An 18,553-nucleotide genomic window follows, 5' to 3' on the forward strand; every position below is an offset into this window, starting at 1 on the left:
TTTCAAACGCATCGACATGTTGCTGCTGTGACTGGAAATTGAACCCATGTCGTTGCAGGGCAACAGAATAGTCGCTAAGCGTAACAGCCACGACATTAGGCGCTTCTAACTGTATATGCACAATACTGACGAGGCTGCTAAAGCGTGCACGCATTGAGACTCTCAGAAGTGCGTTAATGAACATGAGCCATGCGAATGTACTTTCACGCTTTAAAGGTTCCCAAAAGCCACGCACTATTTTGACGAATGTCAAGTTTCGCAATACAAAGTCATAAAGCTAATAAGAATGACAGAGCGGCGCCAGCCCGTAAGTAATCATTGTAAACGAGACGGGCGTGCAAACGCGAACACAAGAAGTCGGGGCACTACAAATGCGCTTGTAGTGTCCCGAATTCCTTCGTGTGTGTGTTTTTTGCACACCCACTATTTTTTGAACGAGGGGATTGCTTTCGTTACGTGATTGTGTTTAAAAGCGAGAGAGCCGAGATGCACACGCGGTAAATCAACTTGGGGGAATCTGGCTTTACCCGAACACATGCAGGATACTGCAATCGTGATTCACCCAGACTACCAGGAAGAAGAAAAAAAATAAAGATCTCAAGACGAAAGCACGAGCACAGCTCACCTTGTGTCTCGCAGAACGCAGCTCCGACGAGCAGCGAGATAGGACAACCTTCAGGCAGGGCAGCCGGCGACCCTTCAGCATATGCAGCATTTTATCTGCGCGGAACCAGCAGGGGGGCGTAGAGTATTTGATTACGATACAGTCTAACGGAACCGTTGCAGCGCCAAACGAAGTAATAACCAGCTACTTTTCTTTCTTTGTGTGGAACTCGGAAACTTTCGATTAACTAGCCACGAATGCTATACGAATGTCTGACACACACTCAAGAGATCGCATAGCCAATTACACACACTAAAAAAAAAAAAAAGGCTCGTATTCCTAAAAGCTTCCTACGCTAAATATTTCTTTAAGAGAATATTTCAGCCACTCACGATGAGGGACAAATTACCGAACTTCACTGGCCATCAAATAAACATTTTCTGAATTCGGCCTCCGGGGACCTTACGTACCAAAACTACGATGTTACAAGGTACACCATGACAGCACAGGCAAGTGAAGAGTCTACGAAAGGCAAGAACAAAAAAACCTGTGCCTTTTTCAAGAGCCCAAAGCTTTAACAAGTCACAAAATGAGTCTTTTCTCGCGAGCATACTCACGCAAGGCACGGGGGAGAAAAGTATTGGGCAATATTGAAAAGGTGTCGCCCTGACCTCACGAGCCAAGATGGAAACAGATCAACGTTAACCGCGTCGTAATACTGGGTGGAACAGCTGCCACCGTAGAAAGAACTTCCAGAACTTTCGTGCAGGCTAATCTTCTTCAACGAGAGGACCAATGCTGAAGATTCCTCGCTGCGCGGTACATATCCAAGCACACTCGCGCGTACCGTGCACACGCACACACACAAATGAGACGCACCTTTTAGAGGAAGCCCCGTGTAACAACGAGAAAATTCGGTTCCTATTTCAGTGCAGTTGGAGCCTGAAAACCACGAACATGGCCTTGTTACCCGCTGCGCCGAGAGTGAAAAAGACAGCACGCCTCCAATGCCGCATCTGCGAACTTCCTTCCCCTGCCCATTAGCTGAAAGAAAAAGCGACCTGTGACGTCACAGCAGGCGTGATCCCTCACTCTTTCAGCTATCGCTCAGATACGGGGAGAACAATTGCACTACGATATACACGCGTGCAGTGCCGATGCCTCTCGCGAGACGTGTCGCATTAAGGGCAATCTTATCACCCTCGGGGGATTGGCACACGACAGCGAGCGTATCTGTGCGCAGGCGCGTTCTTTAAGGTATTCGAGATAAGGAAAGTCGAGTGTTTCGTTTGACCGCGTTCCTGGCGTTGCTCGTTATCTCTGCCATAGGTTTACGTAACATGAGCCGAAACGTGGCGTATGACGTCATTGGTACAGCGGCGAGTCGCTGTCGGCGCGGGTTTTGGCAGTGGCATAGAGTACTGGCAGGTAGCGATTGATTGGTATGAGGCATTTAAAGTCCCGAAACTACCATATCATTATGAGAGAAGCCGTAGTAAAGAGGTTCGGAAATTTCGACCACCTGGGGTTTTTTAACGTGCACCCGAATCTGAGCACACGAGCCTACAGCATTTTCGCCTCCATCGAAGATGCAGTCGCCGCAGCCGGTATTAGACCCCGCAACCTGCGGGTTAGCAGCCAAGTACGTTCTATAGACCACAACGTTAGGGTCTCCGTATACGCTGAGAATCAACGTCGAAACAAACTAGCATCGCCTAACTAAAGTCTATGGCAGCAACCTAGAAGCAACCTTCAGGGCATACCTGGGTCACCTCGCTGAGAGACAACATAAAAGCCATGTTAGTCTTTGGAGTCGTCCAGTTTCACTGTTTTGGCCTTGCGCGGCTTAAAGCAAGTGGTGCAAGCTTCGCCCATTTTTTTTTCTTCATCATTTAAGTTATAGTATCGAAATACGCAACGATTCTGCCCAGGTCACATGACAATCCCGTATGTCGGAATCTCCTGCGCCTTTTCGGCCACGCAAACATGTACGCTCCGCTCGCATGGAGCGTGCTGCAGTTTTGACGCGCGGAACTGTCGCTTCTAAATGACGCATGGCCGACATCCGGAAACGGCAATCGAAAAACAGAGAACGCCTTATAGACGGGCTGTTTCTCATAGCATTTCTTCCTCGTTCATGTTCTTATCGTTTGAATTTGCTAATTATGCAGCGAAGGCTTCGAATGCTACATTGAAAACGCGGCAGGTGACATTCACTGACTGTTTTGCGTCAACCGTGCAATTGAATGTTTTTCTTTTATTTCTTTCTTGTTTTAGTGTTAAATGTTACTCGCCGTGTGAAATCGGTTTGGTGGCAGTATCGTGGAAGCAATAGAAACGTGACTCGATCTTCGGGTGCACGTTAAAGAACACCAGGTGGTCGAAATTTTCGGAGCCCTCCACTACGGCTTCTCTCATAATCATATGGTGGTTTTGGGACGTTAAACCCCACAAATCAATCAAACTTGATTCGATCACACGTCCCAACTTTGGCCGCGGAGGCATCATTTCGATGGAGACGAAACGCTAAAAGCCCGTGTATGCGCAGACGGGACATTGTTTGGGTAAGAGATTATTAGATAATAAAGCATCTTTGAAGGGAACACCTTTTTCAAACCTCTCACTACATTGTGCGGCTGCGCACCCTTAATTGCTGTCAAGCCCCATAAAATGCTTTCAAGATTAAAAGCATAGCAGATACGGCGGGACATGCTTATAGCGAGGCCCTCTATCACCCTGCATCCCACTGAAATAGATTTCTTGAGTGCTGCAGCTACTAAATACAATCTTGTTTGTTATATACCGTTTTTATTCTAACCACGTATCTATTTGCGCTGCTTGCATGCGAATGTTTTTTTTCAATGCAACTCTGCCATTATAGTTTGCACTGGTTTCATGTGGTCATTTCATGGTCCATGTATTTTGTGCTAAATTCTATTACGGTACCGAACCAACCGGCCCAACGAGTCATTCTTCTGAAGGTTTAGGTCACCGTTTAAAAACCCTGACAATTGTGGTTATTTAGTTAATTATTAAGTTGGCTGTGTAGCCAGAGGTTGCATGCTTAATTCTGTAAATTCTGTAAATTCTGTAAATGAGGGAATCGTATCTGCACACAGAGGCTTGTGTGTTTGTTTAAATAACCTTAAAGATGGTTAAAAAAAAGACTCGCGCATGCATCATTTCTATGACGGAAGGTTCTTGTTTCGGGACGTTAGAGAACAACTAAACTATAATATTAAGCGAGCTTGCAACAGTATACTTTTTTATTGCAGCATAGACTTGCCCTTATGGCATAACATTTTGTGTGTATATGTGTATTAGATGTGCGCCGCTCGCCAGGTGTTACGTATGGAGTGAAGCGGTGTGTAGAGAAATTGGTTACGAAAGAACTGTTCGAATGCTTACTTTCGTTCATATAAAATACACATGGTGAAAGAGGATAGCTGTACGCTAAAACGAAATGGACATTAAACCCCACGTAGTATTAACACGAAAGTAAAATATTGTTGCATATATATAGCACAGAAACCTATGGGTTTGTATACGTCAGCATGAAGTCAGCGATTTAAATCGTTATTTTCTTTTCTTTCTGCTTCTCCAGTCACGGGGTGTTCTTGAGCATCGCTCGGTACAGTTCGCGCAGAATCAACGCACTATATATGCGACTATAAGCGGCAAACTAACGCTGCCGTATTTAATGACGCCAAGATAAGTTGCAAATACCTGCTTTCACCCACTTCGGTGGTGGTTTGGTAATGTAACTTGAATACTTGACTGGCAGAGAGCTGGGTTATGGTTGGCAGGCATCCGTGTTTAAGAGATGGCGCGCTAACACGAGCTCAAGAAAGAAGCAAAAACACCAAATACGATGTTTTTATGCTGTCTTAATTCCTCTCTTGTACGTATTTGCACGCCCAAGGGCTGACACCTAGGCGTGGAATGCGCACCACCTGAGGCCACCGCATTCTAAAAATAGTTTTTCTTCCTCTCTCTCCTCCTCGTCCTCCTTCTCTGCCTTTTTAATAGGAGCTTGACTGTTGGTTGCAGGATCGAATCACGGCGGTCACTTTTTGGTGGACTTTAATGCTAGAGGCCCGTTTACCTGTAAATAAATGTGCACGTTAAAGATGCCGAGGTGGCAGCAATTTCTGGAGCCCTCCACATACGGCACCTCTAACAATTATATCCGGTTATGGGATGTGAAACAACCGTAATTATAATTAAGACCCGCTATTCACCTTCGCGCCTATTTCTACCCAGCAAGTCTCCTCTTGTGGTAAGAATGCCCATTTCCCACTTGCAGATGAGTAACATATGACAGTAAAGGTTCAAGTCAGTACACCTCGTTAGTGTTTCTTTCGAACCCAATTGTTGAGGCGAAAGCCTTGAATGCCTCATCGAAAGCGAAATTTGACCATCGGCTCCCGCGTCGGCCATGTCCTGCGTTGTCGGGGACAACTGGAGCGAAAAATCAACATCCCGGGTGGCGACCCCATATGACGTTATGAAGGCGTCAGACATCACCTAAATTCGTGTCGTCGTGATGACGCCACTGTGGCGTCACGCTATCACGCCGTAAAACGACAACGCAGCTTGGTCGAAGGCGGTCGGATGACGGAGGCGATACAAAGCCAGGTGTGGTGCTTCCGATCTTGGAGGCAGTGCGGAACTACGTTAGGCGGAGAAAGATTTCGTATGCTAGCAGGGCAGGATCAATGCCCCGCCAGCACTGGAGAGAAAAACAAAGTGGCTCTCGCTTCTGAGTAATCTTGGACGAACGCATGAGTTGCCATGCGAGTATGTTTGCGTTACGAAAGTTGCTTTAGGGAAAATCACCATAAGCGTACATGTATTTTGTTGCTTTCCCTCTCACATCCTCTCCGAAGGGTGGAGGATCGAACCTGTGGGTGAAGGATCAAACATGTGGGTGAAGGATCAAACCTGTGCGTGACGGTGCGCATATCGATGGAGGCGAAATGGTAGGGGCCCGTGTACTGGGCGATGTTGGTGCGTGTTAAAAAACACCAGGTGGTCGAAATTTTCGCAGCCCTCTGCAAGGAATCCCTCATAATCATATCGTGATTCTAGGACGTTAACCTTCAGATATTATTATAATTATCTCACATCCTCTCTCTCTTTCTCTCTAGGGCATGTTACATATCTCTCAGACTAAGCTGTACCCTTAGACATCGCTGCACGGTCAGACGACGTTCGGTAGTGAATGCACGATGCGGGCAGTATACGATAAGGGCCAACAGTCGTGGCGCGAGCTCAGCGTGTCACAGAAGTGTGGTCGGGAGCCGGCGGTGAGATTGCCACGCGGTCGCCGTATCGCACGAGTGCCAGGCGTGTTCGATAAGCGGGGGGGTATAGACGCAGGTAATATATCGAACTGAAGTAGTAGCGATAGATATCTCACCGCTGGCATCAGCCAATGTCATCGGGAGTGCTAGCTGGCTGCTTAGCCGCCAAGGCGCACAAGCCCCAGTGGGAGTTTTAAAAAAAAATATATTTACTATAAGAGCTTTTCAGGTGACTCGAGTCCGAAGCCGTGTCCCAAAAGTGTGGAACATAGTTTTTTTTTAATAACTGGTGGCGTTTTACGTACCAGAAGCCACCATACGATTATGAGAGACGCCGTTGGGGAGGGTTCCGAAAATTTCCACCACCTCGCGTTTTTTTTTTTTTTTTTACATGCGCAGACATCGCACAGTCCTCAGGGTGTATTATACGCTATCACTAAAAAAAAGAGAGAGAGAAAGAGAGAACTGAACAGACCAAACCAAGCGCCCAAACAATAAGTCAATAAATGTTTCTGTTATAATAAAAAAAAAACAGGAGGAGTGCAAAGGATCTTGTTCATCGTAAAGTGTACGTAAAATTATGTGGAACGGAAGGAGAGAGGGGTATATGCAGGGCTGAGAAAATTTCTAGGGTAGTTCTGATTCCGAAACAATCACCCGTGCTACGTCCCGTCTTAAAGAGGCCACGACACCCGATTTCGATCATAATCTGTATTATGTGGGTTAATACTATCACGTTCACCGAGAAGCTGGCCAAAATTTACCACAATTGGTCGATAAGTTGACGTATAATTGAATGTTTTATCACGTGCACTTGGAAAAAAATGGGAATAAATCACCTTTTCATGCATTCCTATGCCATTAGAAAGCAACTGCTCAACTAACACAAGATTTAGTTACCAGCAATCAAGATGCTAACGTTCTTTCGCAGTCTACAGTACAATAGGCTTTGCATCTTTCTTTTTTTCCACATCATAAGAGCTTTCGTTAGCACACAGACGGCAAAGTAAGATGCAATTCAGCTAAGTGACCACGCATACCACGGTCAAAGCAACACAAGACGTGCTGTTCAGGCTACCTGCAAAACTGCAGCACCGTTTCCTTCTGGAAATGCCTGAAAGTCGGGGAACACAAGCACGCTCACCAGCTGAGACGTACGATGCTGCTTGCTTTGCGAGCATCTGCATTCCGCTGAACGATTTTGTCCAGTCGTGAGCTGCGCCCGCAATCGAGCTATTCCAGATTTGGAATATGCTGTCATTCAAATAGAATGATTTGTAACAGCTGTAATTGTGACAGAAGACCACGGCTCGCTCCATGCAGCACATCACGTCACACGTGGCATGCCGCTATGCCCAAATAGCGGTCACCAGTGGTGGGCGAGGCTTATAACCAGGAATCTATAGGGCCTATTTTTGCATTGAATTATTCTTTTACAGTCCATTTTTCTAACCTGCCACGGTAATCTAGTGGCTAAGGTACTCGGCTGCTGACCCGCAGGTCGCGGGATCCAATCCCGGCTGCGGCGGTTCCATTTTCGAGGCGAAAATGCTGTATGCCCGTATGCTCAGATTTGGGTGCACGTCAAAGAACCCCAGGTGGTCTAAATTTACTTAGTCACCCCCCACCCACCTACGGCGTCTCTCATGTTCACAAGGTGGTTTGGGGACGTTAAACACCACAAATCAATCAATCATCAATCAAGCGCATGAAGAACACACTGTTGGTGATGTGTAATTACTACTATTCTTTCTGCGGTGTCCCGTGACTTAGACTAAACAAACAGATATGAAGGGAGCCGTGCAAATAAAACAAAGGGGCTAGGGTGCGAGCGATACGCGGTGCAAGCGCGTAGTGATTCCTCGGCAATCGCGTGCACAGATAGTGGCGTGGCCCTTATCAAACGACTCGCGCCAGCTGGTAACCTACAACGTCTGCGACAGTGTCCTTCCGCAGACCCGTTTTATCTGGAGGTGGCGACAGTGTATGCCGATCGAGTTGTATAACCTGCGCTACACGCTAAGTCCCGAAATGTTTGTGAGGCTGTTAGTTACTCCTCGTTTTAGCTTCAACACTAGCGATAACGAGTGATTGTAAAATTATAATGGAGATGACTGAATACACGTGCGTAATGACGCTTTCTCGAAAATGTTCGTTGAGTGCTCGATACGAAGGGCTCGCAACCTGCCGTCCACGCTTCATTACCCCCCCCCCCCCCCCCCCCCGCTGTCACTTTCTATCTGGTGGTCGGCGTGGTAGAGCTTGACCTCAAATGGTGTTAGAATTGAAGAACGATTCCAGTTGGAAGGCATTTTGAAGCCAAGCGGTCACTTAGCGGTGTAACCATAAAATACCACCAGAGTGGTCAAGATAAGGATAATTAAAAGACAGGAGCAGTTATTTTTTTTTTCTTATAAAACACAGCCGAGTGAAGCGAAATGGAGGGTCATTCACACAGGCGAACAGCTCCGCTATGCAAACAAGAAAGAGCGAAGCGACAGGGAAGCGTGTCTGGTTTCCCTCGCCAGCGCCCCCACACGGCCCTTCCCCACACGCGACTGTTTTTCCGGTTCCTCAGCCTTCCGCGTTTCGCTTTTCGCATTTATGAACGTTTTTTTTTTCTTTAATCGGCGGTTTGTATCGTGTCTGCTTTCCCTTACCCTCACTAATGGCTCCATAGTGTCACTTTCTTTTAAGAGTTCGCTGTTTTTGCTTTGCCGTCGCCGCTACAGGTGAAAGGCGGAGAGGGAGAGAAGAGCAGCCAGCCCGGCTGAATGGAAAATTCCCACTGACTGGCGGTTCATGCTAGCTTCCTCGGCGGTCAAGGACTCGCGCCAGGCGTCGGTACAGTTACCTTATTGAATGGCCATGATGTATGCTATTTATTTGTTTATTCACATAAAGAGTAGATGATTCCCCCCCACCCGCGCCCCCCTAAAAAATTGCTTGCAACAACGCTGCACTGCAGTAAAACACTTTATCGAATTTAATCCACGCAGCTGAACTGAACCATGGTATACAGAAGAACAGTTAATAAGACAACAAGACAGAACTTTTCTGAAACAAAATAGCACAAACAAAACAGAAAAAGGGACAAGATGTATTAGGATGTCGTACACGATGTTGCACAGTGGCAGGTGGCTGAAAGCAAACACGAACACAAAAGCATAAAAATATATATCATACTCGGCCTATTCTTCGTTCAGTGCAGGACGGAAGTCTGTCTTCATTACCCCGCGTGCACAGTGTCATGCTATAAAGCGTACTTGAAATACAATGCATGGATGCTCTTACATTGCACGCATTGGAAGTAACTGCTTTATGAGCCACAGGACACCGTATAGGTGGAACAGTTCTGGCGTGGACTGTTTTTGTGCATGCTCTAAAACTGACGAAAATATTCACAATTTTCTTTGAATTATGGGGGACAGTTTTTCTTTTGCTCAAATTATTGATGGCGAGACTGTAATATAATCATTGCTATGTTTTCCCAGAACGATAATAATTGTTAGGGTTTAACGCCCCAAAACAATGATACAATTATAAGAGACGCCGTAGTGGAGGGCTCTGGAAATATCGACCACCTAGGGTTTTTTTTTTTTTTTTTAGCGTGCGCCTGAACCAAACTGCACGTATCTCAATCATTTTTCGTTTTCGTCAAAAATACGGCCTCTACGGCTGCGGGATTCGATCCCGCGACCCGCAGTGGAGAACCATATCCACTAGACCACCGACGCGGGTTTCCTTGGAGCTTCAAAAAGTAAATATCACATTTTGTGCTTGGTTTGCTCTCATTCTTCAAACGATTAGATAACGTACAGCGTCTTTATATCTCGCCAGTAATTATCAATTTCGGTTATTGTTTGCTTTGCGAAGGAACCAACCGCTTCTCTTCGAGCCATTGACTATGTATGTATGCAACGTCCATTTGAGGAGACTCCTGTCATGGCTGTTACCGGAAGCAAATCTGTCTCGTGACTGAGCGGCGTTTTACGTCAGTCAAGACCAAGTCCTCACGTGTACAAATACCAAGGGCTTCAAAGCCCGTTGCTTCATCCCAACGCCTAAAGCGTTGTCCCGCAAGCGCTACGCGTTAACCGCCTGGAAGGACGCCAAGATGTGGCGTGACATTGCCAGCGCGTGTCGGAGGAGGGGGTTTCCTCAAACCACTGGTCAATCAAGTTTTGAAAGCAAGCGTAGAAGTAGAAAGAAAGGTTAAACCTTTGCAGCCCCTATAGCAGAACCACGTATTACGAACTGCGTTAGGTTGGCGCGCGATAAACGGACTACGTCGACAAGAACAAGTCGCTTACTTTCAACTGAATTCTATGGCGAGAAACGTTATGTACGTGCAAGAGGTGGGTACAGTGACATGAGATAACAACATCAGCGCGTGTTGTAAGCATGAGTGGACAGCCTCACTCGTAAGTCAACTCGCACTAGATCACTCAGATAAGATCGAGACGAGAGTCTGGGTCCGAATGAGCCTAGGTGAGTCGGTTGAGTAAAAAAAAAATTGTGGGACCCTTAAGCTTCGCCTTTAAGAGCTGTAATCGATAGTGATACACTATTCCTAGAGCGCACTTCAAACACTTAGTGTATGAAATCTTTTTGGAGTGGTCCCTCTACCGATTGAGCTAATGAGGAAGCTAGCAATGGACAGCGCGAGGACGAATTAATCGACAACTCGAAGCACAGGAACAAATTTTGCTGCAAATGAGTGCGTTGGTCCCGGGTTCGATCCCCGGACCAGGACGTACTTTTCGGGAACTATAACGAACTTTTTCCCAGCGAAATACATGCTAACTTTCTATAATGGGTTCGTGACCTACAAACGTCTGGCTGCCAATTTTCTTTTCCTGACCCTTCCGCCACCTTGCAAGATACCGCAGACCCGATTCACGTATCTTGTAAGGTCAGTTCAGTTTAAATACGGTTGGTGAACTAGGTACAAGAACAGAGGGTATGCCACCCACTCGTCTTGTACCTAGCCTAGTACGTAGCTGCAGAGCGTGGCACATTAAATGTGCCCCCCCCCCCCCCCCAAATGTTTTCGCCACAGCGTAGCGAAAAATGACCATTTCAAAAAAACTGCCCCTCCCCACACTAGCAAAAACTTTCTGCCTACGACCCTGGTAGAAGATGCTGTTCTCATTAATTCCCAAGTACATGCGGTATACGCACTGTATCATACGTAAGTGATCAGCCAATTTGAAAGCGTCATAAAGCGACTGCCAGCTTGCATTTGAATGACGTCAGACGAGACGGTTCGCACGATGCACTGCAACGAGCGTGCATTGCTCCTTTTGCGAACTCGCAAGGGCGGATGCACCGCTGGAGGTCTCTCTCTCTCTCTATCTCTCTCGTATACTTATCGTCAGGGTCGGCGCGAGCTAGAGCTGCGAGGTTGAAGGCCTCGCTTCCTTTGACTGTTCCTTTGGCCTCGCTTCCTTTGGCGTACACGTACTAGTACATTCGGTTAGTGCGGTTTTACGTAGTAAAACCACGCACGCTTCGCTTGCCTCACTTGCCAAAAGGTGAAACAGCGCTTGCTATTTTCTTTTATTTTTTTTTCGGAGACATCAGAAGCATCCGATAATCGTGGGTTGGAGTCGACGGAGTCATAGATGTTACACTAAATTTTTTACTTCGAGCGGCGGTTCGCGGACCTCTCGCTGTGTGTTTTAGCGCCGATATCGAAAGCCTTGCCTTCATACATCCCTCTTCATTTCTGTGTTTCGATACTGATTGCGAAGGCCGTGCCTTCCTATACGCCTTTTACGTCCACGTTCTGTTGAGAGGTACAACGGGCGACGTTTATGACTGAAAAGTGACCTACCACAGTTACAAAAACAGTATTGCGGTAAACCAGATGGCTGGGCGGGTTGGAATGTATCCATGATATAACTTTTTCAGCGCGCACAAAGAACAGGACAAGAAAGCGACAGACGAGCTCTATCTCTCAACTGTTGTTAGTTGAGAGTTAGCGCTCGCCTGTATCTTTCTTGTCCTGTTCTTTGTGCGCGCTGAAAAAGTTATATCATGAAAAAACAGTATGAAATACATCAGTCAGACGTCTCTCTCAACAATAATGAGATTGAATTCGAGATAAAAAAATTAACGATACTGAAAGTGGTAAGCGAATCGGCGTGCTTTCTGCGTTCTCTATCCGTTTCTATATATGGGCGTGCGAGTAAGTGTTCGCATTTATGCCGCACGAAAAGAATCTTCGATTTAAATTCAGTGCTGTCGGTGTGGGTTTCTATGTCGCCCGTGTTTTAGCTGGAGCTGTAGAGGCCTATTAAAAATGCTACAATAAAAACATAGCATTCATATCCATACTGGTTCTCGGAATGTACTTATGATGCTGCGATTTTTTTTTTTTTTAGTAGAAGACACAAAGCAGTGACATGCGGAATGGAAACTGGCACACTCACAACACTTATCGCATAACTTCGCCTCTGCATTCAGCATTGACTCACGTGGAGGTATGTTGAATCCGGGAACGCACTCACTGATGACTTTTTTTACGAACGTGCAGGCGAGAGGCAAAGTTGTTTTCGCCGCGCAGGTGACAATGATGTACGATCGTTGTTGTTGTTCTACAACCACCGGCAAAGGACAGCTGTCGCAATGCTTCCCAATTGTTTTGTTTTTTTGTTCGTTCATTCCCACCGATGTCAACAGCTTTACGTCCACGTCGAGTGGCAAGTTTATTTTCGACACTAAGCTAGCGTGCTCTCTGGTACCATTTCTGTTTACTCGAGTCCTTGATGAGTTTGGGCGTGGGGTCATTTGCTACGCTTTGTCGATGTTGCAGCGCTACAGGGAGATTCTTTGAGCACTGTCCCATTTTGACGAATTTTGAAGCCCACCACCGTGGACTAGTGGTTGTTAGACTGCTGACCCGAAGGTCGCGGGATCGAATCACGGCCGTGGCAGCCGTGTGTTCGATGGAGACGAAAATGTTTGAGATTGTGTACTTGGAATAAGGTGCACGTTAACCAGGTGGTGCCACCATTTGGTCAAACCACCACATGGTCGTACACCAGATGGTCAAAACTTCCGGAGCCCTCCACTACGGCGTGTCTCAGTCATATAGTGGTTTTAGGACGTAGAACTCCAGATAATATTAATTATTATTCTTTTGTGATCATTATTATCTTATTAGATAGATAACATCTGGCCACTGTAATATAAAAGAATTGTCGGTGAACCACCGCGGTTGGCATATAAAAACGACAACTAAACGGATTCTTAAGATCACACAACTTTTCAGCGTATATCGTAATATGGTCGGCGTACAATGTAACATATTTGGTGTACACTTTATAGTCTTTTTTAAAGCACAAGATAAACGCATTTTCATTCCAGGACAAGAAATTACAATGAGCGGGATTCGAGAAAAGTTTAGATACAATTATCGCAACAAACAAAGTCGAATTTTCGAGGTTGCGTGGCCTCGAAATAAAGGGGTCAATCTATAGCTACAGTTTTGTGATGGTTAATTACATTTGAAAATTACTAACGCATCAGAATTCGTGTTTTCATGAAATCCACATAATCTAGATTATTTTAGCATTTTATTCCTTAATAGAGGCGGTCTTTCAGATTTTTAACAACACAATTTCTAAAGATTTACCGCGCGCCAGACAACTATGAGGAACACACTTTCATGCAGGGCTCTGGACTAAATTAAGACGACATGGAGTTTTTTACCGGGTACCTAAACTTAATCTTCTCGTCTTCATATAAATGCGGCTTCCATGGCTGGGATTCTACGCCGCGATATTCGGGCCAGCAATAGAGCACAATAACTACTAAACCACCATGGCGCGTGGGAGTTATACAATAACCTAACGACACCTTATATTATAATTGTTATCATCAACCTGACTATGCCCACTGCAGGGCAAAGGCATTTCCCATGTTCCGCCATTCAATCCGCACTCCTATGCTTGACTCCTGACACAGTACCCGCAAACGTCTTAATCTCATCAGCCCAACAAACTTTCTCTCTCCCCCTTACGCGTTTGCCTTCTCTCGAAATCCAGTCAGTTACCCTTGATGACCAGCGGTTATCCCGTCAACGTGCTCGGCCCATGACCATTATTTCTTGATTTCAACAGTGACATCCCTAACACCCGTTTGTTCCATGACACACTCTGCTCCCTTCCGTTGCTCGCTGCGTCGTCTTCAATTTAAGTCGAACACTCTTTGTAAACCTCCAGGTTTCTGCTTATATTATGAAACAGAACATGGTTGTTTAATTAAGTAAACAACTAACAAACGTGAATAGCGTAACATCCCATCAGTCATTTATGTATGAGCTTTAACAAAATACGGTGGGAAAAGACACACAAAAGGGGGAAGATCACAACGACACAGGACGAGTGGGTCCTTGAGTAAATACCAGCTCGGCCAGTAAGCTGTCTTTGGTAAAGACTTGTCCAAAACACCCGTGGGCTCACCTGTTTACAGACGAGCCAGGAGTACTCGCTGGAAGCCCAGTTGTCTCGGTGGACGGATTCTTGTTCGGACCAGTAGTCACAGCGTCGTACTTCGCCGAACAAGGTCGGACGCATCCACTTTTCACGCGTCGCGCCGCGAACGCCCTCGGACTGGGCCTTCAGAACTGCAGCGGTGATGGCCCACGCGAAGGCACCGAAGACGACTTCGCTACAGACCTCGCCGTCTTGTCAGGCGAAACCACAGAGGATAATGCTCCCGGTGAAGTATAGAGTTGGCACCGATGAAGTCCGTGTTCTGAAGTATGAACCTTCTTTGCCGTCTTGAGAGTCTTAATGTCTCGCGATCAGTCGAACCTGTTAACCTTCAGGCAGCACGGGGGTTGGGGGCAAACCTTGAACGACCCCTGGGGCAATCGGGGAGGTCGCAGTGTTATGCGTATAACAGCTATGCTTAGCAGTGCAGCGGCTCTTTAAGGCGGATAGTTATGCCAACTGGACACTCCGGCTGACTGAGGTGTGTTTTGAAGAAGGTCCTGTATTTTTTTTCTGCACTCCTAAGGTAGGTCGATGTCCCGATGACGCTCCTGCAATCGTTGATTCACAGATCAGTTTCAGCGTGGGTTTCCCGTCAGGACGCGGCCGGTATCACCAGCTATCCACGGTACCGGCCCTGCAGAAGAGAATGAAAAAAAAAAAAGAAAATTGTGAAAAAAAAAAGTCTACCGGTGCGATTGCAGAAAATAAAACGACAAAAAAAAATGAACCTATATTTCACAACGAGCAAAGACAAGGGGCTCGAGGCGATTTTTCAGCTGGCTTCGAAAAAGTTGCGTCAGAGGAAAATGCGAGCAGAGGCCCGCGACACGGAGACAGGAAGTCGCAACTCAATCGGAAGTTCCAGATCTCAGTTCCGCCACTCTCTCAACACACAAGTCACCTCTTTCGCAATCCGCCTGTAAAACGGCATGCGATGGCCGGATATACGAAACCAAACGAGCCACCGCGCAAGGGCACGTTTTCCCCTCCGCATAAAACGGGCCTAGTAATTGAAAAGCAAAGAAGTAAAATAGCTCGCGTGGAACGGGAGTGCAACAAAATGCAGCATGCAATCAGTTACAAGGAGCGTACAAACTGCCCATTGTTATATCGGCTCCGCGCGAATGGTGAAAGTGTCTTGTGAGGTCATGACCTTCTCGCCCCCGCCCCCCAAAATTTCTAAATTTCGCTCATAGCGTCGCGCAAGGCAATGGAGCCCTGGACTGGGGGTTCCACACAACGAGAGCACTCCGTATATGCATTCTCCAATAAAACTGTATTCTCTCTCTACATGACCATATATAGGCGCACAGCTACAAACATGCCCTAATAATCCCAACAAGTAATTTAGCATCACCCCCCACTGTAAAAAAGCTGGCTACGCCAATCGCATGCCACACATCTTTTTCTCCTCCGTCCTTTTACTGACACAATTACTGTAGCCTCCCTTCACGCGGTTACTGTGACCTTATAACTGTACAAGGGTCACCGCGTACGCAGCCACTGTGGCCTCTCTCTTTCCGAAATCACTTCGTACACCTACACCTTCATACCGGCATTACAGCTACGAGCTAACACGCACGTGGAACACGTGTGGGAGGAACAGCAGCTCCGAACTACAACATTTCGTACAGTAGCTCAATACGTGCGTAGTGGCGTAGTAGTAGTAGTGGCTGACCCACAAAACGTGGGAGTGAAACCGAGCAAGGAAGGGCAACACTCTCTTTCCTGTCGCGTAATCGTTGCCGGTCCGGAGGAAAGCGTGCATTGCCCAACACTGCCCTTGCATAGAGAACACTGCCCTCGCATAAGTAAACGAGAAAGAACACACAGTGTGCAAAAAAGCCAAGGCCGGTAGAAGAACCACTGAGGAGAAGTAAGGGCGAACGCACCGACTTCGTTCCGTCGCAGTCGCCCGGGAGAGCGAAGTCGTTGAAGGTTAGCGCCGGCGCCCGCCGTGTCGTGGTGGTACGATCGTATCCTTTCCCCGTCACCTCCGCTGTTGTCGCCCCACGGAAGGCTGAGATACTGCAGCGGTTGCTAGGCTTGCGCGTGTGAGAGCGGCGCGCAGATCTCCTACCCGGGCTTGCAGCCGCTTCGGCGGCGCTTCTGCCTACCTGCCACGTTGGATTCATTTTTTCTGTTCGCTTTCCTTTCCACGTTCGCCGCGTGTTTTGTTGCTTTGTTCGTTACGAGCCATCTCTACAGGTGGATCGCCGAGAGGAAGAGAACCCGTCGAAGCGCGTTTACGGGGTGGGAGAAGAAATTTTTCCGAGGGAAGCGAATGGAGAGGGAAGACGGTGGAGAGAACGGAGAGGCGAGCGAGGTTGCTGCCGGCGTGCGGCAGCAGATGCCGAGGTCTCTGGCGCTCTGCATGACTACTGTCTGTTTTTGCGCATTCGACGCTGGGTGTTCGGAGGGGTTGCTGTGCACGTTATTTCGTAGGTGCTGCACCGTGCGAATATGATGCTCAACCGCCACAGCGCTTGTCTAGACGTGTGTTCTCTTCTGCTCATGGTTTCATGTTAAGGCTGTCGGTTATCGGTCTGACGCTGTAGAATAGAGCTGGTTCATGGCGCTTCTCCGGACAATGCACCTCGGCGTTGTTCCCAGGTGCTGCCAGCACCGACACGATATGTGCTCATTTTTTACGATGCCGTACGGGTGGGTACGGCATCGTACCTTCGTACCCGTCATTATGGTACCCGTCATCGTACTCTGTAGTTACTACGCAGAGTATGATGCCGTACTTTGTAAGAGCACGTCTATCGCATCCATCGAATTTTTTCCCCAGTTTTGGCGTTTTCTTTCTTTTTTTCTTTCTTTTTTTTTGCCAGCGTCGCGTATGGTACGACGTTGATATCTGGTCATGGTACATTCGGACGACGTTTTGTCTCCATCGCGACCAATAAACAATAAAACCCTACGCTTTCTAAAGTTGTACTTACGCATTACCGAAACAGACACCCTACTACAGGGTGTCTTTTTTTTCCCGTTTCGAGGTAGTCTTCTCGTGATCTCACGAGTCGCCATAGAGGCGTTGCACTCGGATTCCTTCCCGCATCCCCCAAGGTTCCGCCTGCGCGAACGTAAACACGGCCGTCCACGAGCACGACGTCTGCCAAGAACAGTTCCGCGTCGCAAACATTTGTGCCGCAAACATTCCTTCTCCGGTGCCCCCTCATAACCATCGCCACCTCTGCCAGCGGCCATAAAGACAGGCGCCGCCGGACTGAAAGTGTCCGGCCTTGCGAGCCATAGGAACGATTACGTATCCGTGACACATATCTGGTGCTCCTTCTAATTGCCCCTCCCCTTCATTCGAGGAGTCTACGGGAAAGCGCGCAGTAGGGCCTAGCGTTGCGTGTACCGATTTGAATGCCGCGTGCTTTTCCTTTAAGTACGCGTAGTCCTATAGGGAGGTGGGCTGTAGTACGCTGCTGTCATCTTCGCTTGCCGTCACGCTCAATGTGTCGAATACTGAGCATTCGCTCGCTCCAAGAAGGCTTCCTTTTGTTCTTCGTGCACCTTCATGATAATCAACCAACAAAAAATATATTAGTGCGCTTCACGTAACGCAGAGAAGCACGAACTATGATGGAGCAAAAAAAAAAAAAGCAAGCGCGAAATAGAAAGAGGAAAATAGACAAATACAAAGAAAATAGAAGCAAGAAAGTGAAATAAATAGACATTGAGAAAGAAAAAATAGAAAAAGGCATCAAAAGGTGAAAGGGGGAACAAAAAGAAAGAGAAAAACCGAAAAGAGACACAACGAATGCTGCCCAGCTCCGCAAGCCCTCCAGGCTAGGCACCGCTATAGGGCCTAGCTGTTCTAATTTTTCTCTGGCACCGTACAGATCATTCTTACACTCTTTGTACAAGTTGCGGTTGAGGATCACTGCGTGCGCGACCAAGAGGTGGAGGATAACAAAGAAACATTGAAGGAAGTTCGGTAGTGAGGCAAGTAGTGAGTAAAAATAAATGAAAGGTACGACGTTAGAAAAGCATACAGTACGTCACATACTTATCCGAGAGCAAGCACGGGCGAATCCGGTTCCATAACCCGTGGGAATTTCACTAAATTTAATGCTGTGTTCAGCACGACCTTAAAAGCTTTGCTGTGTTTCCTTAGAGGC

General features: G+C 47.1%; 2 protein-coding genes across 3 annotated transcripts in view; one reads left to right on the forward strand and one right to left on the reverse strand.

The window, feature by feature from the left end:
- The window catches only part of LKRSDH (lysine ketoglutarate reductase/saccharopine dehydrogenase), a 35,542-nt gene extending 33,904 nt beyond the window's left edge, over positions 1–1,638 (reverse strand). The window contains exons 1-2 of the mRNA XM_075873082.1: positions 1,484–1,638; positions 626–720 (exon numbers count right to left, since the gene is read on the reverse strand). Coding sequence (XP_075729197.1) covers positions 626–715 — 90 coding nt within the window. The 5' untranslated portion in view covers positions 716–720; positions 1,484–1,638. The remainder of the gene's footprint in view (positions 1–625; positions 721–1,483) is intronic.
- Positions 1–18,553, forward strand: part of LOC119164846 (uncharacterized) — a 145,801-nt gene that overhangs the window by 33,055 nt on the left and 94,193 nt on the right. The window lies entirely within an intron of this gene.

Source organism: Rhipicephalus microplus, chromosome 9 (assembly GCF_043290135.1).
Source record: "Rhipicephalus microplus isolate Deutch F79 chromosome 9, USDA_Rmic, whole genome shotgun sequence".
Lineage (NCBI taxonomy): Eukaryota > Metazoa > Arthropoda > Arachnida > Ixodida > Ixodidae > Rhipicephalus > Rhipicephalus microplus.